Below are 22222 nucleotides of genomic sequence, written 5' to 3' on the forward strand. Positions count from 1 at the left end.
ATCACACAACCAGCCCAAGTGGCTCGCGAAGCCGAAGCATTAGCTCCCTCTGCAAGTCTGGCGGGTTGGGGGGGGCAGAGGGCTGGCGCATGCGCAAAATCTTTGACGAGGCTTTCTGTTTCTGGCCCGCCCAACCGAGCCCTAGGGAGCATACGAGGCGGCGGGGCGAGGGACTAGAGTGCCCATTTCCTCTGCTCGCCACGCGCGGCCGGCCACGTTTCCTTTGGGGTGCGCAGACTCCTCGTAGTTCCGGTCCGGCGCCGCAAAGCTGCTCCCTTTCTGCAAGCACTGTGGGAACGCCGAGAAACAAGTGAGAGGCTGGGGCGGCGGCGGGTTCACTGTGCGGGGCGGCGGGGCGGAGGCGCGGGCGGCCCGGCGGCCCCGGCCCAGAGGGCCCGTCCGTTGGCGGTGGTTGAGCCCGGCCCGCCGGCTCTGCTCTGTCCCTAGGATGATCACGGACGTGCAGCTGGCCATCTTCGCCAACATGCTGGGCGTGTCGCTCTTCCTGCTCGTGGTCCTCTATCACTACGTGGCGGTCAATAACCCCAAGAAACAGGAGTGAGGCGGCGCGGCCCCGCTGCAGGTAATGCCCTCCTGCCCTCCGGAGCTGGCGGCGGAGAAAGCCTGCTCGGGCCAGCCCTGGCTTCACCTGCGCCCTCCCCTTGTGTCTCCCAGATGGCTCTGCGCTGTGGAGGGAGCGTTTTCCTGCTCATCTCTCCTGCCTGCTCAGAGCTGAGGATGCCACAAGCCTGAGCCCAGGAACGGCCCTCGAGGGACGCAGAGGCGCCTGCCACCACGACCAAAAGCCGAGAAGAGAATGGGAAACAGCTCCTCCAAGGCTGAGGGGTTTGGGCCCCTATTAAACATCCCCCTCCTCTTTTGAGGCTAAACTGGCATTTGTTAAGAGGCAGAGATTGTTTACTGGGAGATGGGAGTGGGGAAGAGCTGGAATGGTTTCTATGCACAGTGGGTAAGGAGCCGCAGATCACCCTGTGTGGGTCTTCAGGTTGGCCGTGAAGAAAAGGCTGTCCAGGAATTGGGTGAGGGAGAAATCTTTGGAGACGTCTGTCCCTCTGGCCTTCTTCCACAGGAAGGGGGCTGCCGAAGCAACATTCTCTCCTCTTTTCCAGGGTCCCCTGATAACGTCTGAAGCTAGATGGAGTGTGTGTGGTAGGGGGGCTCTTTACACTATGTTCAATCCTGTCCACCTTTCAAAATAGCAAACATTTCTTCTTGTTTTTTCCAAACAACTTTTATTTCCTCAAAGTCTTCCCTATCCTATGAAACAAGCCAGAGGCAAAAATCTGCCGCTGAATAGGGCTCAGTGTAGGAGCTGATTCCCTTTCCAACCCACCAATATAAAAAAAAATATATATATATATATAGTCCCAAATTCCTGTGCTGTGGAGGGAGGGATGGGGCTGGGAGGTCCCTGCTCCTTTGTCCTGCTCCAAAGTGGGCCTGGAACAATGAGGCTGACTCTCTAAGGAGCTATGGTTGTTACAGTGGGAGAAGCAACTGATTAGGGCATTTCCTGTGCCCTAAAATCATGGAAGGATGTCCTGCCATGGAGTCAGGGGCAATATCGTATGCTGGGAGACTGAGTGATTGGGGGGGCTTGATAATAGAACAATCCTCAGGATGTCCTAGTGTCTCCCCACTGTAACAAGTTGGGGGCTGGGAGCAAATGATGGAACAGGACAGAAGTGAGGAGGCAGGGGCAGAGTGGGGCCGTGGGGGCCCAACCAGGTACAGCCTGTAACAGAAAAGAGGGGAGTCAGGCTGATGGATTCTGCCCCTTCTCTGCTCTCAGCCTAGAAGGATCTGAGCTTTGGATAACAGTCTTGTGATTGGGGATGGAGGAGGGGGCAGCAAGGTTCTAAGGCCTTTCTCCTATGGGGGAGGGGGAATCTGAGCTATAAGTTTTCTTGGTGAGGGTAAAGGTAATGCCTTGGTAGGAAAGTCAAGGAGGCTGAAATTTTCAGTGGGATTGTCCATTTGAACCCTAAGGTAACAAAGGGAATTGGGGAAATTAAGATCCTTTGTAAAGAGAGAAAGCTGTGAAGAAGGGCAAGAATGAGGGTGAAAATTACATGACCTAAGTCAGGGTCATGGAATGGGGTTCCTGTGGAAGAGGGTTAGGACACTTGTGCTTACCCTGGTGCAACAGAGCAGGATCCTGGCTCTGGCTCAGAGCTGTCCCTGGTTCGGGGGATGGGGGATGTGGGGCCCGAAGAGCCTCTCATCCCTCTGCCAGGCGGCGATGAGCCCCGGCCCAACCCGGGCCTAGCCTGTATGGATAGGGGGTGGTGCTGAGGGCTAGACTCTTCCCCTGAGCTTCTCACTTCCTGGACTTGATTCTGGCATCTCCATGGAGGGAGTGTGGTAGAGTAGGGGATTAACACAAAGGAACTAGGACTTTGAACTCCTGGGGACTGTCCCTAACTGGGACAGGTAATAAGGGATTGGGGCAAAGGAGTCTATTTAGTCTAGATTATGCCTTCCAGGGTCTTACCCAGAGTGGGGATGCCAAAAAGGGTCCAGGTGCCCCACAGTTTTGAGCCTCTGTGGCCCTCCCATAGCAAGGGGCTGGATGAGCAAATAAAGCTCTCCATGGGGAAATAGTAGGGTATGTGCAAACCTCCCTCAGAGTTCCTCTACTCCTCAGCCCCTGCCAGGGGAGTTTATTCTCAGTCGCCCAATCACGTCTTGCTTATACCCACTTCTGCCAACCCAAAGGGGTTCAACACTAGCCTGGGGGCCTTGTCTGACCCTGGGGTCGGTGGCATGGCTGCTCCTTGGAGCAAAAACCAGAGGTGTTACCTGGGGAATCCGGGACCCCTCCTGGCGGAAACTCTCCTCGGGCAGTTCTGGGCAGAAAGAGAGGAGAGGCTGAAGGCAAGGACAAGACAAGCCAAGGCTAGGAAGCTGAGGTTGGGGTGTGATTGGCAGAAAGAATGAGGCTATAGAAACTGACATTATGGTTTGGGGAATTGTTGCTAGCTGTGAGGGGTAGGTAGATTTCTATGGATTTATCGGGAATGCCTCAAATAAGTTCCCCACTTTAGCAATAGACCAGCGTTAGACATTCTTCCTCCCACTACTAGAATGAAGAATCCACTAGATCTGGGCACTGTTAGGGCAATTGTGCTGGGAACAGGGATAGGCCACAGTGTTACCTGCAGTCGAGCCCTGATGCAGGGGGTGCGAGACCCACTCCCCAGCAGCCCCTTCCCGATAACCATGACAGTTTCTGGTTTATCCCCTGCAGACAGGAGTGAGCAGCTACTCCCTAGGGATTAAAAGAAAAATATCATTCAAATACGGCCTCAGACACTTCAAGTCACTTAACCCCAATTGCCTCACCAAAAAGCAAAAAAAAAAAAGAAAGAAAATTATCACTGGAATGGGACCATGCTGAAAAGGTTCAAGGACTATATCACAGCATCCAAAGAATGATGCTGAATTAATATCTTGGGGAGGACATGGAGCCCTAATCTGGTTCTAGTTAGAATTTGGCTACAAAATACCATTTAAAGGAGTTGCCCAGCCTTGACTGCCAAATGGATATGCCAGGGCCTCTACCTTTAGTCATTATGTAAGTCAGACCTTAAGACATAAGGTCAGAATCCAAGACTGGAGAGGGTATCCGAGCTGGTAGCTAAGGTGGAAACCAATAAAATGAGCACTATAGGCATGGGAATGGCTGCCCAGAAGGTACTCTGTCACATAGAATTCACCAAGAGAAAAGATAATTGTTCCAGCCAAGTAGAAGTAGACATTAAAAGGCACCTGCAAAAGGCTGCCCTTATCTGCTTTCCAGTGTCCGACCATGACAATGATTGGGGGTCAGGAACCTCAAGTGGATATCCCTGGGCAACTTGGAAAAAGTCCTTTTACAAGGCTGTATGTGAGTAGACACAATTCAAGTTTTATGTTATAAAATTCCAATCTCTTGTTACAGGATATAAATGTTTTATGTGGGGTATTAGAATACTCCAGGCTTGTGACTAGGGGTAAAACTGAAGGGATAGATCAGCCATATTGTATCAATCAGGAAGCCAGGCTAGGTGGCAGCAGAGGTAAAAGTATAAAGTTCTGTAGATGAGACTGACTTTGGGGCTACTGACTGGAGGAATGGGGGGGACGTTGGATAGAACATGTAACAGTGGCATTAGGTACAGACCTGCTATACCAAGTGAGGTAGGCAGTAAGCAAGTGCCTATGTTTCTTGAAGGGACTGGGCCAGCACTAGGAGGAGTTGGGGGTGAGTCCAAGCTGCTTGTGATAGGGCGACTGGTCAGTGGTTGCTGCCGACGTCTCCTGTCCTGGCCCCGGGACTCTGAGCAGAGGTTGACAGAAGTGGATAAAAGGGCAAGTCAGTAGGGGGTGTTTTTCACTGCCCGGCTTGCTTCCTTCACTGGATGATTTGTTGGGGCCTGTGCTTTGTGGATATTGTTGTCCTTTTCTACAGTAACCCTCAGATGGGGATCTCTAACAAACATTAGAGATTCAAAAGCAAAAGAAAATTAACTTTGTTCTCTAGTTGAGAAAACAAGTATAATGCTAAGAACTGAACCCAGGGTTTGTCTATTCCATCCTGGTCTTTGGGAGAAACCATGACCATGACTATTCCCAAAGTCTATCCAGTGACCTAGTCAGAGATAATTTAAGATTGTCATTTACTATTTCTCCTCACCTCACAAGCCCTCTTTTTATCCCAAAGGGTCCCCTGGACAACCACTCCCATTGAGGACCCTCTTCCCTATAGCCTGCCATTGAGTTTTGGTCTTTAAGATTATGCATATTTATCAGATTTGATTGTTACTTCCCATCCAACTCATAAACCCTTAGCTAACCTGGTTCCTACTTCTTTTACCTGCTCGGATTTTCCAGTCTGTAGTAACCCAGCTCTGCCCATGACCTTGTCTGTGCTTCCCTCCTGTGTTGCTGCAGTCCTCTCTTTCCTCTGTTGTGCTCCCTGCATCTGTCACACACAAGGAGGGGATCCAGGGCTAGTTTCCCCAGTAGAGAATAGGGGAACAGGACTGACCAAAAGATGGCAGAACTTTTACCTAGACCATTGCAAAGCCAAATTCCATTTCTGTTCTCCCTAATAGATTTAATATCTATTCCTGGGCTCTTGCCTTTGTGGGCTTCTAGGATGGAGGAAGGGGAGTACAGTTTGAAGGCATTGCCTGATCTTGAGTATGCATGGTTATGATTGTGTTCTGATAATTATCACTTGGTACTTTCTCAGAAAGGCCAAAGAGCAGCAGTGGTTTAGAAATTACATGCAGCAACTATAGCTGGCCAAGCTGGAAGTCAACACTGATGCCAGCCTTAATCTGTGTTCTCCCTAGAGTTGACATTGCTTGTACTGACCTGCGCTAATCGATTTTTCTAGACTGTTGTCTGTTCTGAGGTGGCAAGGATTGTTGAGACTCTTGGGCAACTGCTAAGAGGAGTGGAGGCTGCTGCCACTGTGGAGCTCCTTTCCACATTGTATTTGCTCTGCAAGGTATTTGCTCCTAAGCTTCAGAGAGTGACTGTACTAGGAAATGTAGTAAGGAAGAAACACAAGTGGTATTGTTGTGGAGTTCCACAATAGATCACCTAGATCAAGTGTTCTTAATCTTTTTTGTGTCAGACTCTTGCACTCTGCTGAAGCCCAAGGACTTCTCAGAATAATGTTTTTAAATTCATAAAATAAAATATATAGAATTACAAAGGAAACCAATTATATTAAAATACAGCTTTCAAAATAATTTTTAAAAAAGTTCACAGACCCCTAGTTAAGAACCTCTGACTTAGATGAGAAACTAGAAAGTAGATCACAACTCTGGCATGAAGGCAAGATAAAGTAGTGACAAGGGACTTTAGTTATCTAGAGATCTGATGGGTTCTTTAGCAAAAACAAAGTTAACAAATTCTTGGCTTACCTAAATGCCAGTTGCATCCTTCAGAAGATGGCAAAAACAAGGGGAGCTGCTATTCTGACATAATTCGGACCAACAACAAAGACAGTAACCTTGGGGGAAATGACTACCTTAAGATTACTTAAGAAATGAGACCGTAAGATTACTGATAAAGGAGCCAGGCTACTCTGTATATTCTATTTTTGGAGAGCAGATTTCAAAGGGTTCAAAAAAAGGTTAGGTAGAATCCTTTAAGCTTAAAATTTATCAAGGTAAGTCAGCCCAGGAGGGCTACCCTGAAGAATAAAATTCTGAAGATGCAAAAATAAATAGTTCCATTGGGAAGAATGGGGTTGTATAGAGACTCATGGAGATGCACAGGAAATTCACTGGCCCACTTAGGCCACATTATAAAAAAGATATATATATATATAGAAATTGTAAGCAGGGATGAATACCATGGTGGCATGATCCTGTAACAGCCGTGGTAGGTGGGAGCTGTAAAGTTCGGAATCAGCTGAGGCAACAGAGCTGGAAAAAAAAATTGGAGATGGGGGGGGAAGGAAGGAGCTAGGACTATTGCCTAGGGTGGATGGAATAATGGCAGATGATAGATAACAGAACATATTATATTCAACTTTGCATTTTTTTTCTCTGCCAAAGGTTCTTGTGCTGGAAAGGACAGGACAAAAAAATGTTAAAAGGGGCTGAAAAACCAAGACAGATACTAAGCTCATCCCAGCTATGCTGAGTGAGTTCAAGTCGGCAGTCTTGGGTATGCTACATCCTAGGTAGATGTTATTGCTAAGCCACTATGAGTGATTTTTGAAAGATTGGTAAAAAGCAAACGGTTCAATTGTACAAAGAAAGGAAGAGAATGGGTTCCACAAACTAGAGGCCTGTGAGTTTGATTTCTATTCCTGACAGTATTCTGTCTATAACATTGTTAAAGGGATGATTTATTAAACATCTAGAAAAGGAAATGGTGATCTAATATTAAGTCAGCATGGTTTCATCAAAAATATGCTTTTCTCCACTAAAATTTCCAGCAGGGTAACTAACTAGAGTCTAGTTACTAGACTGACAAATTGGGAATGCTACCAACAGAATTTATTTGGATTTCACAAAATATCTGAGTGTCATGCTATTCTTATTGAAAATATTTAGAGGTATGGGCTGGATGATATTACAGTTAGGTGTCTTATATGATTGAATGACTGGATTTAAAGAATAACCATTAATGGCTTGATATCTTTCTGGAGGGAGGCCTTTAGTGATATATGAACTCCATACTATTTACATTTTCATCAGTAATTTGGGTAGTATATTTACCAGATTTGCAAACAAGGTGAAGCTGGGAAAGATGATTAACAGGACCAGGATACAAATAATAATAATAGCTAGCATTTATATAGCACTCTAAGATTTGCATATAATATCTTACTTGATCTACTCAATAGCCATGTGAAGTAAGTGCTACCATTATCCTCATCTTGTAGATGAGGAAACAGATCGAGCAAATTTAAGTGATTTGCCCAAGGTCACACAGCTATTGTCTGAGGTAGAATTTGAATTCAGGTCTTTTTCACTTGAAGTCCATCACTATCCCAGTTGACTTGATAGAATGAAGTGACTGGCTGAATTTAAAGGGCTGCATTTGAGTCTGGAGGGGAAAAAAAGGCCTAATTTCATAAAGCAAGGATAGAGGAGGCATGTGTAGACAGCAGTTCACCTGGATGAGATCTATGGGGTTTAGTAAACAATCTCGATATTAGACAATGCATATCAAAAAAGCTAATATGATCTTAGGCTGTACTGAAAGGCATCATATCCAGAGAATAGTCTTCAATTCTGGGCACTTTTTAGGAGAGTCATTTACAAACAGTCCTATCCAGAGGAGGACAACTGGGATGGTAAAAGAACTGAATTCAGGCCACACCTTAAAGTATTTGTTGAAGGAACTGGGGATTTTTAGCTTGGAGAAGAGCAGTGTTAGGAGTAGGAGTGGAGTAAACCTGGAGGGCTGTCTTGTGGAAGAGGCATCATTTTTGTTTGCTTGATCTTAGAAGGGAGAACTAGCAGTTTGGGGTAGAAATTAATGGATTTTAGCTCAGTGCTGCCCCAGAAGTGGAGTAGGTTGTCTTAAGTTGGCAGTGGGTGTATGTTATGTGTTGGACTAGACAACTGCTGAGGTTTCCTTCCTGAGATCCTGTTAGAGAAGAAATGCAGGTTTGGCTCCCAGATGACATCCTCACAGAGGCTTCCATTCATGGGGCTGGAAGAAGCTGGCCAAGTTGGTAGGTTGCCCACCAGACCACACTACTAAACTAAGAAATGAACTCAGTTTTGCACAGGTTACAGCTGTGATTATGGGCATCTGCTACAACTACTCTGGGCAGCTTGTCCAAGTGCTGCCTACTATGGTCAAAGCTGGGAATTTTAAAGTCTAGAATTTTGGTGAACACAGTATTTGTTGCTTATATCATGGAAATAACACATGCTATGTGCCTTCTGTCATACTTGGGCAGCAGGTACACCCCAAGACCCTGGCCATGTTGGATTAACTGTTTATATCCACAAAATTGTGTTGAGGATAAATTGAATTCAAGAGCTGTAAGGACAGAAGGCTAGATGCCAAGCCCTTTGAATTCAGCAAGAGATACTGGATGATAAATGTTTAGGGCCAGGAATTCAGAGGAGCAATGGCAGGAGCTCCAGATCCCATCGAATTGCACACATATGATAAGAAGGCCCCAAACCTCCTAATGCACAGGTGGGGAACCTGCGGCCTCGAGGCCCTCTAGATCCTCAGGTGTGGCCCTTTATGACTGGATCCAAACAGAACAAATCCTTTTATTAAGGGGGAGATTGAGAGGCTTTAACTACATAACCTCTAAGATTCCTTCCAATTCTAAATCTGTGATCTTTCAGCTGTGGGCCAGAGGGAAAAAGTAAACATTTCAGATGATAACCATTTTCGAGCCCACGGTATTTGATTTGCTGAGATGCTGGGGCCTGCAATATACCAATCCATATCTATCATGGGAAGTAGAGTAACCAGTAAGTCAACGGCCAATCATAGTTCCATTGGGAAATAGACCCTGTATATAGAAACAGTGAAATGTGGCAGGAGTCAGAGATTCTTGGCCACAGCCTAAAGATCCTGAACACCGTCCACTGTCATTGGTTCAGAAATGCTAGTAGGCCAGGATCCTGGAAACTCTACTATTTCTCTTCAGGACACAGTAGGGACGTCACTGGGGTGTTCATTCAAGTGGACATGGTCAGTAGCTAGAAAGAATACAGATCTGAGTCATCCACACAATAGGTGCTAGTTGAAAGGGATTAATTTTTCTGGAAACATGTACAAGCCTCTGCACTGAGCACTTATATCATTAAAGCTAACAAGAAACAACTTAAAAAATGAATGTGAAAAAAAAATGAGTATGAGGACCAAGGTTTTTCTCAAAAGTCAAGGAGAAGGTGGTAGAGCTAGGATATGGTAATGGCATTTGAGTGTAAAACCTTTAAAGTTGCTGGGAGTATTTAAGCAGTATGTTCCTAAGCCACAACTTGACTTCTTTTCTATAAACTTGAGTCCTAATGGGGCAAGGCTCGGTAGCAGAGCAGAAAGAGCACTGGAGGCAGGAAACACTTGGGTTCAAATCTTTAGCAAAGGTTTGCCCATGTCACTTCCCTACCAAAGGAGCTCCAATGACTTCCTGTTGCCTTTAGAGTAAAATATGAACTACTCTGTTTAGCACTGAATGCCCTTCATCATCTGGCTTCAACCTCTCTGTGCCTAGGCTGATCATGTACTATTTCTCACCCACTTTGGTCCAAACTAGCCAGCTGTGCCATTCCTCATAAATGACATGACATCTGTGTCATGTCTGTCCCCATTGGGGGATGCCTCTTGTCTAACAGCTTTCCTTCCTTACCTCTGCCTCTTGGAGTCCCCAGCTCCAAGGCCACCTCCTGAAAGAGGCTCTTTCTGATTACCCCAGTTAGTGCTCCAAAGAGTAATTAATATAATCCTGCATTTTATCTCTATGAGCACTGTATCTCTCAACCCCCGCCCCCCCCAATCCACATAGAATGTAAGCTTTTATATTTGTATCCACTTTGCCAAGCATATGCTAGGTGCTTACTGACTGATCAGCACATGCTGCTTGATCCCTGTTCTGTCCCCATAATGCGAACTTGAGGACAGAATGACAGAGGAGCCTAGGCTCCTGGAGGGCAAAATGTGGGGAGCTTAAAGGTAGCACCTCCAACTAATACCTTAAAAAAAAGACTCTTACAGACCTTCATTCTTCTATGACACCGCAATTCCTAGTTCCTCTCATAATTTGGCCCATGAAACAAACTAGAAACCTTCCCAACTGTTATCTGGATGGAAAATAGAAAAGGAAAACCAGGACTTCCAGAGCTTTCTGACCTGGTAACAAGTAGTTGAGGGCTGGGGTTCTAGGGTCTATTTTGAACAGCTTTGTTCCCCAAGGTTGTGGAATGACATTTTAGGATAATGAGATGAAATTTCTGTTCTGGGAGAACAATATCTTTTTATCTGAAGTCACAACAGAAACAGTGGTGACAGTAGTGCTTTCTCCCTCATGTAACCTCTACCCACCACCTGGAAGAGCCCCCTCAACCCAGTTTAGCCTCTCTATCAAAAGCTGCCAGGTGCATTAAGGATTATAGGGATGTCCCACCACACCCCCAGCCCTGCTCTTACCAGCTTTTGTGCTGGATACCACAAAAGCTAAAGTTACCAAGACCCTGCATCAGGGCTTCACTAGCACTCTCAGGAGGTGATGGAGGCCTCTGTTAAGTGATCCAGGTTTTACTGTAAAGTAGCCTCAGTTTTACAAAACTTTTTACATTACACTTCACCCCCATTTTATAGAGAAGATGATTAAGCTTCATAGAGATTCAGGGCTTTTTCTACTACACTGGGAGCTTCCCCTCAAATTTACTTATAGGTTGGTATCATCCAAAAGTTCAGAGGGTAAGTTTTAGCTGAACTCCTCTCTAGTATAATCTGCCTGTTCCCTTCCTGAAGGCTCCTTCCCTCAGCTCTGATTCCATGTTTTTGTCCTGGATCTATGGCAACCTTGTGAATTCTCCCTTGCCTAAGGCAGCCCCATGGTTACTTCTTCCTAGGTAGCAGCCACTCTGCAGTTTGGCAGATAGCTTTCTATGACACTGTAAGCCAGGTCAATCAGCCTTTACTATAACACTATGGATCCCGGGGGGGAAGTGGAGCAAGTGGGCCTAGCTCTGGAGGTATTAGGTCTCATGCACAAACTCTTCAGGTGCCATCTGTAGATATGGAAGAGTAAACAAAACACAACACTATGCCCATTTTAGAGATGAAAAAGCAGGTCAGAAAATCTAATTAACTTTCCCAAGGCCACACAATTAGTTAAGTGCCAAAGCTGGGATTAGAACCAAGACCAGATTCCCTGTAGTGGGAACTCTTTCCACTATACAATCCACGACCATCCACTACCACTCTGGTACAGGAAGAATGAGTGCTAAGAAGTCTCCAGGGAGGAATTCCTCTCAGGAGCAAAGAAAGCTTTCCTAAGCTGAACTTAAAGTAACACTAGCCCAGAAGCCTTCATATTGTGCATCAGCTGTAATCGTCCAAAAGCCACACATGACACTGATTGATGGTCTAATTCAAGGGTTCTTAACCTGGTGCTATTTCAGTAACACTTGGTTTCCTCTGCAAGTCCTATTTTGCTTTATGCATTTAAAAACATTATTATGCTGATAAAGAGTCTGTGACACACAAAAGAGTTTAACAACCTTTAGTCTAACCTATTTCTAAGGGTATAAATTATTTCCCTGTTTCTTCTTTCAGGCTACTCTCAGAATCATAAAATCATATTTAGAGCTGTAAAAAATCTTAGAGGTTACACATGTCAACACCATTTTACAGATGAGGAAATAAATGTAGAATGGTTAAGTAACATGTCCAAAGTTTCCTACGTAGAAAGTGGCAGAGCCAGGTTTTGAACCCAGGACTGTTTCTCACTACACCCTGTTGCTTCTCAGTGACTTCCTTTTTTCCCTCCTGGATAGCCCAGCCTCTTTCTGAGAAGAAAAATGCTTAGAGCTCCCATTATTTTTATGGGCAACACTTGGGGGCACTGAGGCACAGCTGAATAATTATAGCCACGGTGGGGAGGAGGGAGGAGAAAGAGTCTAGCTTGCAGGACTAGAATAGATGTTATTTGAGGTCAGCCCTTTCTCTTCTGGGGGTCTTGCAGTGCCTTCTGACCTCAGTCTTTTTGCCTAGGCTCTAGAGCCAGTAGTAGCTCCAGTTCTCAGGGACCTTGGGATACAGCTATTATTTCATAGTGCTGCAACTTGGAAAGAGTGCCTGCTTTCATCCTGACTACAAAGCAGCATACTAACCGTTGATTTAGAGATCATGTGTCTCAGTATTTATCAGTTAGCTAGCATTCCCTTTTGTCAGAGGGCGTGTTTGATTTTCGCTAAGTGTTGGGTCCCTATAGTTCCTTGGGCTCTTTAGATAGAGAGTGCCTAAGACCCCTACCCATGGCCACAGGTCCCATCTGTGGCCCCCATTCTGCAAGGAAAACCAAGGTCTCAGGAGAGGTTACAGATTCTGCTGTAAATGGTTTTATTGGTTTACCCCTTGGCTCAGGCCCAAGAAGGAGTCTTCAGGGCTAATTCTTCCCCCAGCAACACCAGAGAAAATGGAACACTTGCCCCAGGGACTTCCTTATCAGCTTACCTCTAACGGGGCCCAGCACCAGATGGCTGCTTTTCTGGGTGCCAAGGCCCAGGCCAGGTAGCCCTGTGGACCGACTGCTATGAAAGGGAAAGCTGGGTGAAGCTTTGATCTGTGGAGAGTTCTGTTGGCTGCTGCCACTGGTACCAGTGCTGAAGCTTCGGGCCCGGCTTAGGGTATTTTCAGAGCATGATATAGGCAAACCACTGTGAGGAAGCAGACAGAACAGGTGAGAGCTGGGGTGGGCATGTTCCAAGTCATTCAGCCTCCATGTCTTCCCCTAAAGAAGAATCAAATGGAAATCATTTTTGGATTAAGGACCATCAGGCACTAATACTAGGGAGAGGAAAAAGAAATTCTCTGCCCCTTGATTAGCTAACAAGCCCATTTTATGTAATCTTCCCAATCTGGGTCATACTGTTAAAGAAGTTACAAGTAGCCTCCTGTGGCAAATGTTCCTTGTCACTGGGATAGGTTGATAGCTCGACCCTTCTGGGAAGTCCCTTATTCCCTTGTCTGGTTTATTGTTTCCCTAGAGTAAGGATTCTCAATCTGTTGAGCAAAGAGTTATTGTGGATTTGAATTCATGACACCCTTTCCCCCTCCTGGAAGCATCCTATGGTACACATTAGTTGTAAAATTAAATGTGTTCTGAGTACTTCATACATTTCTTGAGATAGTTGAGAACTCATATTTTATCTCTAAACCAAGTAACTTCCACTTTCCCACCCTTTCCTCCCATCCTGTTGTCCTTACTTGGGGCCTCTTGGTGGGGTTCGAGAGCCTCTCCTTTTGTTGATGCCTACATTAAGGCTGTTACCTACACCTCTGCTGTTACGAACATGTCTCAGCATCCAGGCTCTCAAGTTGTTGAGACAGCTGTGCTCTGACAGGACAATTCGTGGCCAGGGATTGCATTCTGCCATGTCCAGGGCTGCAATGGCCACAGCCCGCCCTACCTGCCAAGGGAGTTCAAGTACAATTTGGTATTTGAGAGCTTCATACCATGCTTGGTAGAGAAGAAAGAGATAACCAAAACATTCTTGATTTGGGTCCCTCAAATTTATCCTGTGCCTCAGAGTACTCTGGTTGTAACATATGCTAAGGGGAAGGTCACTATCCCTCCTCTACAGCCATAGTGTATCTCCTATCAAAGCTGAGTTTGAAGTTCTCTGCCTTTTTTTCCTTTTTATACTATTGCTTTTATGAGTTGCTATCTCAAGAATTAAGCCAGATGGAAGCACTCTCTGTTGTGGGATTAGTGACCCTCAATGGCTTAGAGTAGAAAGGTCTATATATTATAGGAGGGAACAAAGCTCTTTTCCCCTATTCCCCTGTTCCACTGTGAAATAATGGCTGTATCCCAAGGTCCCTGAGAACTAGAGCTACTTCTGGCTCTACAGCCTAGGCAGAAAAGACTGAGGTCAGAAGCACTGCAAGACTTCAAGAACAGAAGGGGCTGACCTCAAGTAACATCTGTTCTAGTCCTGCAAGCTAGACTCTTGCTCTCCCCTCCTCCCCACCATGGCTGTAATTATTCAGCTGTGCCTCAGCCTATTTCCCTATTCCCCCCTCCTATGAGGCCAGGAAAGACATACATGCCCTTGTATGATGAAAGGAATGGCCCAGAAACACAAGGTAGTATGAGATAAGGAGAAAAATCTAAGCCTCACAAGTATTGGACAAAAGTATGCTCCCAAAATTGGAAGGGGTATTCAATTGGAGCCCTACTGGCAATGCTGGGGAGTACTCAACTCTCCATTATTTGGGAGGATCTAACAAGCTTCACCTCGGAGACCCTCCCCCCTCTCCCCCACCCCCTCCCCCGCGTGGATCAGCTTAACCTGGAGAGACACTTCTGCAGCCTCCCAGGCCCAGCTTCCCATTTCACCTATTGTGGAAAAGAAGGTAAAACAGGGGCGGCTTATTCCAGGCACGAGGAAGCAGGGCAGGCATCATCCATATCACCCTAGTGGCAGTATGATCTCTCCTTAGGACTTCAGTCAAATGAAGTTAGTGTAGGCCAGGGCTTCTTAAACTTTTTTCATCGAATTTCGATCTCATTTGTTTGAGTTACGTGGCCTGAAGGCATTCGAAGTGCAAAGTGCATTATATTTTGTGTTCAGAACCAGGGCTTCCATGAAGTTGTTAGACGCAACACAGGCAAGTCAGAGACACCTCGGATTCATTACATGTGTGATTTTTAATTAATTTTTGGTCGTTGCTCCTTCAGAAACTTTTTACTACCAAATTTTTTGTGACCCCATATGTGGTCGAGACCCATAGTTTAAGAAGCGCTGGTGTAGGCCACCTTCGGTTTGAGGCTACCCTGCCCAATACCTTTGCTTCTATCTCCATGGCTCATTACCTGTTCAAAGAGTTCCACAGTGTATCTGGATCGGAAGGCAGGTGGGGGAGGGGGGCTGGCACGCCCATTGTCATGGCAGGCAGCAGGGATACTGTTTACTGAGCGTCCAGTGTTGTAGTTGCATTCAAGTGTGTAGCTAAGACACAGAGACCTTTACATCACTACTCTGGACCGATGACATGTACCTTGAATATACTAAAGTGGTCAAGGTAAAGATTAAGGGCTATTTCCCAGTGAGCTGGCAACTACCCCCAATACTATACCCACCCTCAAGCTAAGCTGTGGAAGGCTGATCCACAGAGACAAGGAGTCTTTATCTGAAGGCCTTTCTTCTGAGATGCCTTGGGCTATCACAATAGTTTCCCCCATTCCCCTTCTCAAGGCTGAGTATGGGTATTCCTAAGAGAAAATAACCAAAAGCTGAAGCCCTATTTTCCTAGTGTCCACCCCTAACCTGTGGATGATCCCTGAGGCTTTGTAGATGGCGACTCGCCCACTGCCCTCCTTAGACTGGCCATCTCGACGATCCCGCGCATACATGTTCTTCTCTGAGAAATTGCAGCCTTGGAAGTCAAAGTGTGCTGAATTCATGGAGATGAGCTTTGGATATAGCATGTTTTCCACCTATTTGGGATGAAGAGCATGCTCAGAACGTGGAGTGGGAAAGAGAAGGAAGTAAGTCACTACATTCAATATCAACACCTGCTATCAGAATTATCAGTATCAGGTTAATAATTCTTGAATTCTCACTGTGTACATGGTTTTTTAGTAGATGTTTAAGAAAGGTATGTATGATTAAATTAACACAATATAATTTCTTTCCCTTCAGACCTTTTTCCTACTCTCTCCTGTCCCCTCTTCCCTCAATTTCTTCCATTTGGCTCCCATTAGAAAAGGCCCGATTTCTTTAATAATTTTGAAAAGCCTGGCCCTTAGCACTGAAACCCTGATTTAAAAAATGCCCCGAAATTCCAGATTGCCAGCTGCCCCCCAAGGGCTAATTTCCTTCCTAGAGTGACAAGCCTATGGCTATTCTTCCTTCTGCTCACATTCTATACATTAACACTGCTGTGCCCTCTCCCACACCCTCCCCCCACTTCCACCTTTTACCTACTAATGAATACCACCCCAGGCCAGTTTCAAGGTCCCTACCTGGGCACTCTCATCACTGAAGCTATTTCCATACATGAAACATCCCCTTTTAGAGGCATGTCCATGTAAGTCCACATAGTAGGCCACACCACTCTCCTTGGGGGGAATGGTTTCAGGGGCTGGTTCCACCTCACTAGATTCTGATTCCAAAAACCACAAACTACTGGGGTCCTGGCTTGCTGGTTCAGTTTGGTTCCAGGACTCAGGACTGTCCCCTTCAGCTGAGAGTCCAAGGTCAGCCTCACTATGGAGATTGTAGGTTTTTTCAAGTTCAGAAAGAAGACCAGGTGGGGCTGAGGGCTGGGGATTGGGCTGGTGGTCAGAGGGAGTATGGGGATTCAGACGCGAGTGCACATGGTGGTAGAGCAGCACTGCCTTAGCCCCATAGATGGCTGGGTGCAGGATTGCATCTGGCTTTAGATACTGACGATTCAAGTTCACTCCTCGTGAGTCTGTCCTGTGTGGGAACAAGGGGTAAAGTGGAGTTCTGGAAAGCTGGAGTGGGAAAACAGAGACTGGGGTAAGTGGCATAAGATGTAGGAAACAGGGAACTGATTATCCTATAGTTTGAGTAAGTCTTAAGTAGAAAAGTCAAGGAAGGGAAAGGATTGAAGACAGCCTCACCCCAAGGCTCCAGAAAGTAGAGAACAAAACTAGACCTTCTACAATTCTTGGTATTATCAACTTAATCATTGTTGAACTTTCCTTGCATGGCTGGCATTGTACTAGGTATTTTGGAAGGGTGTATGTGGTTAAATCAACATAATATACATTGTATTATTACTGGAGTCTGGGAATAGTTTTCCACATCCAAGTGACCTTACATTCGTCTTCCTTCCCAGTCCTCCCCAAACATTCAGGAGAGTGCATTCTTTTTCAGGCCAATAGGGCATTCCCTCTTTAGGATGTAGGAGAGTTGTGAAAGCAGGACAGGGTAAACTATACCTCATCATGATACCATAACATTTATCAAGAGGACTACTGATGATCAGAAGAGGTGAAGGGGGAGTTATTCTTACCGATAATGACCCCGTACCACACCATCTGGGTTCAACATGGGAATTAGCTTAAAGACAAAAAGACGACGTAGGGTCTGGGCACGAGGGTCATCAGGTCGAAGGATAAAGTCCAAAAAACCATTGAAGACAAAGCTAGATGGTGTCTCCCCAGGGTGCACTCTGCTACTCAAGAAGAATATCTGTGATAAAAGGAAAGCAATAATCAGAGCTGTCAGTTCTGGTTCTATTCTAATAGAAAAAGGACACAAACTAGGCCCTAACTGGGGCTATGATAGCAAGGGGCCTGAACTGTCATTCATGCCCTAGACTAAGACTGGAGAAGCTGACTAGAGATACATGGTCCAACACCCATAAGTGTCTTGGCCTCTGCCATGACACCTGTAATGCCAGAGAAGAGCCAGCCTCTTCCCTTTCTTTCCTCCCCACTCACCCTCTTGCCTGAGAAACAGAATGGCCGGGGTGTGCTGGTGTCAGGAAATAGCTGCTCCAGACGGGGTTCTCTTTCATCTCGAAGCCCATGACAGGAACTCACAGTCAGCAGATCTACTCGAAGTCCATCCAGAGAGTTGCAAAGGAGTTCTCGGTGGTAATAGATGGAATCTAAAGGACTACAAGGATAAGGGTCATCAGGCCATGGGAGTCCCCTAATGTCTCGAGAAGGGACAACCTACATTTGCAGAAGGGAATTAAAGCAGAGATAGGGAGACAAACTACCTGGTCCCAAACCCTACACCTTTGTAATTTAGAAACTGAATGTAAGAAAGTTAATGAAAGAGTAGAAACAGAAAATAACATAAAAGTGGAGCAAGGCAAAAATTTAGAAAAAGAGTCACATATGCCGGCATAAAGGAATCTCTCTAGCCACTGGGCAAAGAGGTGGGAAGAACTTATAGCCATTGGCCTTTTCTTTGGTTTGTGACTTCTCAGAGATAGGGATTCTCTCTCAGGCTGTGCTCATAGGTGTCAGTGAATAAATACTCGTTTGAGTGACTGAAAAAAATAGGGATTTAGTCTTCTTTTTCTTTGGCTAAGACAATAGGAGGTCTGAACTAGGCAGGAAAATATGAGGTCAAGATTGTAGGAATGGCATGATGAGATCAAGGCAACTGATGCTCCCCATCTCAAATGGAGCCAATGGTAGTACACAACTCTACAGAGAAAAGGCTGAAGAAGTATCAATTGAGAGCTCTTAGGGCAAATCACAGGAGAAGCAGAGGCAGTGTTTGGTCCCAGTACTTTGTGGAGGGAGAAAAGGCAGGATATATCACCTGCTAAGAGAAGGATGGTTCTCCAGGAAGCGCTGGTCTAGCTGGTTCAGCAGATCCTGGCAGTCACTGTAGGAGAAGGGGTAGCAGAAGGCGAAGAAGGTGGTGGCCCCACGACCCTCCACGAAGCGGTGCACAAAGGACAGCACAAATTGTGTCTCTGTCATCTAAGGGGACAAAGGAAGAAGAGGAAAGGGCAACCAGGTACTACCCCCATAAATACTTAACTCTGTCTTTTCAGCCCACGGAATTAGCATCTAGCCCTTTAGCATCACTGCAACAGCAACCAGTTTCTCAGCTTCAGGGTTGAGAATATGCCACCTGTCTCACTGTAGCTACTTGCCTTAGCAACCAGGCCTTTCATTGCCTTCCTAGACACTGGCATCAAAGACCCATTAAAAGCTACAGATGTAGCTTGGGTTTAAAGGAGAGGGATAAAGTAGAGTCCTTTCTTCCTAGTTCATTCATTGTACTAGGGACAGATTTCTTTCTCTCAAGGGACCTTTGCACCCCACTTTTTAGTTTTTGTCTATAGCAATGCAGTCCTTTCTTCTGTGTGGAAATTATACCTCAAAGGTAGGCCTGTCACGGATTCGTTCCCAACGAGGTCTAGTGGGTAGTGTGCGCACAAAGGGTGCCATGCCCTGGGAGTACAGTTTGCTTTGCTTGTTCATGTTCATGATGTTGATCTTTATGAGTTTTCCTGGAACTCCTCCCCGGACACTGAAGTAGAACCATGACCTAATGGGGTAGAGTAGGGAAAGACAAGTCTATAAGGGAGAGGCATGAGGTAGCAAGAGGAATGGAGCAAGGCAGGTTAGTAGAAAGAATGGGAAAAGGCTGTTCTATGGGGATGAGAAGTAGGGCATTGTGAAACTGAGGAGAGCCAAGTAGGTCCCTGGGAGGACAGGTAGGAGAGTAAGGCCAAAGGAAATATGGCGCTGGGTTTCTGCATATTCCCTCCCCTTGACCCCAGCTTCATACCTGTTCCCATTCTCATATTCTGTTTCAGCACAATCAGGCCGTGTCCACACGTTGAATTCGTAGTCAGAGGTGGAGGATATTCCGCCGGTGGTGGGGGCTGATCCCCCACTCCCGCCCCCCTCCCCTTCACTAGCCACAGAATCCACCTTCTCCACATGGGCCAAGTTCCCTGAGTCAAAGCGGGAACTGAACAGCAGTCCCCCACAGCGCAGCTCCATGGTGGGGCTGAGTAAGCATCCTCCTGCCCCAGACTGGCCCTGAGAGCTAAGGGGGGGTGGGATGGGGAAAGGGAAGGAAGGAGGGGAAGGAGAGGGAAGAAGACAAGCTGTGAAAACTGACTTTGTTAGTCTCTAGGGTTCTGACGGTGCTTTCCAGTACTTCAAGAAAACCGGGAAGCAGATTTGCTACACAACACCAAAAGGAGCTGCCACCATGTACTCTGGACTTCGGGCTGTGACTTAACCCCATTATGCTACTGCACTGGTTATGCTGATCTTCAGGCCCCTGGGGCTTCTATCCCGGGGAGGGGATATCGTGATTAAACCATAAACCATGCTGACAACACCAGACTCTGAGCCTCTTTCCCGCCCAAAGTCTTCACAGTGTAATAAGATCGGCCTAGGGAGGATACCCCAGCTCCGATATATAGAGGGGCATCCCCGAGGAGGACCCCCCCCCAGCCCAAGTCGGGCGCCACTTGGAGGGAGGAGACAAGCTTCACCTCGGAGACCCTCCCCCCTCTCCCCCACCCCCTCCCCCGCGTGGATCAGCTTAACCTGGAGAGACACTTCTGCAGCCTCCCGGGCCCAGCTTCCCATTCCACCTATTGTGGAAAAGAGGGTAGAACAAGGGAGGCTTATTCCAGGCACGAGGACGCGGGGCAGGGGTCGTCCACATCACCGAGCAGCTCTACACCTCAACTCCAGCAGGGACACTGGGGCTGAGCCCGGGCCGGGGCTGCCCTCCCGGGGGGCCCGGCAGCTGAGGGAGGGGTTGCAAGCCCCGAGCCCATACCAAATTCCCCAAAGGACCGAGGGGCAGGAGTGGAGAACAGCAGTCCAGGCGCTGGGCTTGGGGCAGGGGGCTAGACTTGCCACCTGCCCGGCCCGGGCGCGGGAAGAGGGGTCGGAAGCCTAGCTCCGGGCCAAACCCGGGGCTGGGCGGGCAGCGGCAGCAGCCGGAGCGACGGGGGCGGGGCCGGGGCGGTATCCCAGGAGGGGGCTCCCGGCCAGAGAGGCAGAGGGGGGCGGGGCCGGGGACTGAATTGGGGTGCGGGAGCCCGGCCGCGAAGAGCCCCTCACCTCTCTCGGGGCCGGCGCTCCCGTTCCTCCTCCCGTCAGCGTGGCTGCGCCTCCAACCCCGGCTCAGCGCCCGGGCCCCGTCGCCCACGACCCAAACAAAACGGGACTGCCGCGGCGCCGGGACCCCGCTCTGCCAGGAGACAACAAGCCATCCGCCTATTGGCCGCGGGCGCAGCTGCCACCCACTCAGCAACACTCACTGCCATTGGTCGGAGCGGAGGGGGGGGGGTCTTTTTCTCCCCTCGTGGCCGCCGGGGTCCAGGTTCCCAGGCAAAGTAACGTCTTGGGGTTAGCAGCTACCCAACTCTCGAGATAATTCCATTCACGTCCCCTGCTCCGGAGGCGGTTAACAGTCATTGGGGCGGAATTGTAAAGAGACTGGAGCATCGAGCAACGGAATGGAAAAATAACTGCTTTTTATCAATAATTACCGCGATAATATGAGAATAAGGACAAAACTAGTTATGAAGCTTTGAAGTCTGCTTCGAATTGTCGGGATGGAACCCACACATGTGCAGAGAAAGGGGGGGCGGGGAAAATACTCGCTGGAGGATGCGGGCATCGATCCCGCTACCTCTCGCATGCTAAGCGAGCGCTCTACCATTTGAGCTAATCCCCCGCTCGTTTTACTTGGTTTTCCCTTTTCCTTAGGGTAGAGAACCCAGTCACTCCGCCCGCTTACCCCTCCCTCCTAGCGATCTCTGAGGAACATCCCGGCTCAGTTGCTAGGAAACGAGGTTTTTCGCTGGCTAGTGGGACGAAAACACAATAATCTACCAGAAGAATTAGCAGAAATACAAACCCAGGAGTAGGGCTCCACCCATCAGGACACAAACCGCGCATACCGCCAGAATCGGCCTTCACGCACTAGATAATGCAGCGCTCATCCTGGGACACTGCCCTACACGTCTTTTGCTCAGTTAAATGCAGGTTCTTTTGGGCAAAAATGTCGGGGGCGGGTACGCATGCGAACACATATATACACTAGCCCGATTAATTTAATGAATTACGTTAATTACGCAGCCAAGAAATAAGAGGTACACTAACCCGATTAATTAAATGATTACGTGAATTAAGCAGCTAAGAAATAATAGGGAAAGAAAAGTTTCGGGAAGTCCTTCGAGCCGGAATCGAACCAGCGACCTAAGGATAACCGAAGTAGTTCCACTACAGTCCTCCGCTCTACCAACTGAGCTATCGAAGGCCTCGCTGCCTGAGAGCTCTCCTGATTTCCTTTAACTTTATAGCGGAGGTGTGCTCATGCTGCTTTCCTGTCTCAGTGGCCCTAGTCTTCGCGGCTGGCCCCCCGGACTTGAAATAGCCGGTATGCAAGGTGCTCCCGGCGGAAAACGATCGGTCTTAGGGATACTGCTTTCTCCAGCAGCCTCGAGGAGGACTTTTCTCTCGCCATCTACTGAATTACACACGCCTCTTCTTTCCCCCCTC

The 22222-nt window shown here is 47.4% G+C and overlaps 2 protein-coding genes and 2 non-coding genes across 7 annotated transcripts; 1 reads left to right on the top strand and 3 right to left on the bottom strand.

Annotated features, from left to right (window-relative positions):
- Nucleotides 1-77: 77 nt before the first annotated feature.
- Nucleotides 78-896, top strand: OST4 (oligosaccharyltransferase complex subunit 4, non-catalytic). The gene is made up of 3 exons (XM_027850422.1): nt 78-310; nt 448-583; nt 676-896. The coding sequence occupies exons 1-2, from the start codon at nt 90-92 to the stop codon at nt 560-562; spliced, it is 336 nt and encodes a 111-aa protein (XP_027706223.1). The 5' UTR covers nt 78-89; the 3' UTR covers nt 563-583; nt 676-896.
- A 35-nt stretch (nt 897-931) lies between these two features.
- AGBL5 (ATP/GTP binding protein like 5) lies at nt 932-21634 on the bottom strand. 4 transcript variants are annotated; one of them, XM_027850417.1, is made up of 17 exons: nt 20777-20848; nt 19476-19739; nt 19061-19232; nt 18495-18658; nt 17657-17834; nt 17227-17405; nt 16208-16664; nt 15510-15679; nt 15056-15191; nt 13444-13646; nt 12691-12893; nt 4880-4987; nt 4187-4342; nt 3180-3292; nt 2824-2870; nt 2158-2367; nt 932-1756 (listed from the first exon to the last, which is right to left on the bottom strand). In XM_027850417.1, the coding sequence occupies exons 2-17, from the start codon at nt 19691-19693 to the stop codon at nt 1501-1503; spliced, it is 2970 nt and encodes a 989-aa protein (XP_027706218.1). In that variant the 5' UTR covers nt 19694-19739; nt 20777-20848; the 3' UTR covers nt 932-1500. The 4 variants fall into 4 exon arrangements, with proteins under 4 accessions (XP_027706218.1, XP_027706219.1, XP_027706220.1 ...); XM_027850418.1 differs by lacking the exon at nt 20777-20848 and adding an exon at nt 20490-20571; XM_027850419.1 differs by lacking the exons at nt 19476-19739; nt 20777-20848 and adding an exon at nt 21579-21634.
- On the bottom strand, nt 21323-21395 carry TRNAA-AGC. The gene has a single exon. It is a non-coding gene; the product is annotated as a tRNA-Ala (tRNA).
- A 257-nt stretch (nt 21635-21891) lies between the features above and the next one.
- TRNAY-GUA lies at nt 21892-21980 on the bottom strand. Its single transcript is given in 2 exon segments — nt 21892-21927; nt 21944-21980. It is a non-coding gene; the product is annotated as a tRNA-Tyr (tRNA).
- Nucleotides 21981-22222: the final 242 nt, after the last annotated feature.

Source organism: Vombatus ursinus, unplaced genomic scaffold, assembly GCF_900497805.2.
Source record: "Vombatus ursinus unplaced genomic scaffold, bare-nosed wombat genome assembly UNPS02009062.1, whole genome shotgun sequence".
In the NCBI taxonomy this organism is placed as follows: Eukaryota; Metazoa; Chordata; class Mammalia; order Diprotodontia; family Vombatidae; genus Vombatus; species Vombatus ursinus.

Bases quoted from the DNA above. Each gene is read 5' to 3' on its own strand.
- OST4 (XM_027850422.1), top strand. From the start codon at position 90: ATGCGCAAAATCTTTGACGAGGCTTTCTGTTTCTGGCCCGCCCAACCG. The intron at 311-447 runs GTGAGAGGCTGG...CTCTGTCCCTAG, and splicing joins GTGGGAACGCCGAGAAACAA to GATGATCACGGACGTGCAGC.
- AGBL5 (XM_027850417.1), bottom strand. From the start codon at position 19,693: ATGGAGCTGCGCTGTGGGGGACTGCTGTTCAGTTCCCGCTTTGACTCA. The intron at 12,894-13,443 runs GTAAGGACAACA...GCTTCCTCACAG, and splicing joins ACCCCACCAAGAGGCCCCAA to TGGTTTGCCTATATCATGCT. The intron at 2,368-2,823 runs GTAACACCTCTG...CCCTCCATGGAG, and splicing joins AGGGGTCCCGGATTCCCCAG to ATGCCAGAATCAAGTCCAGG.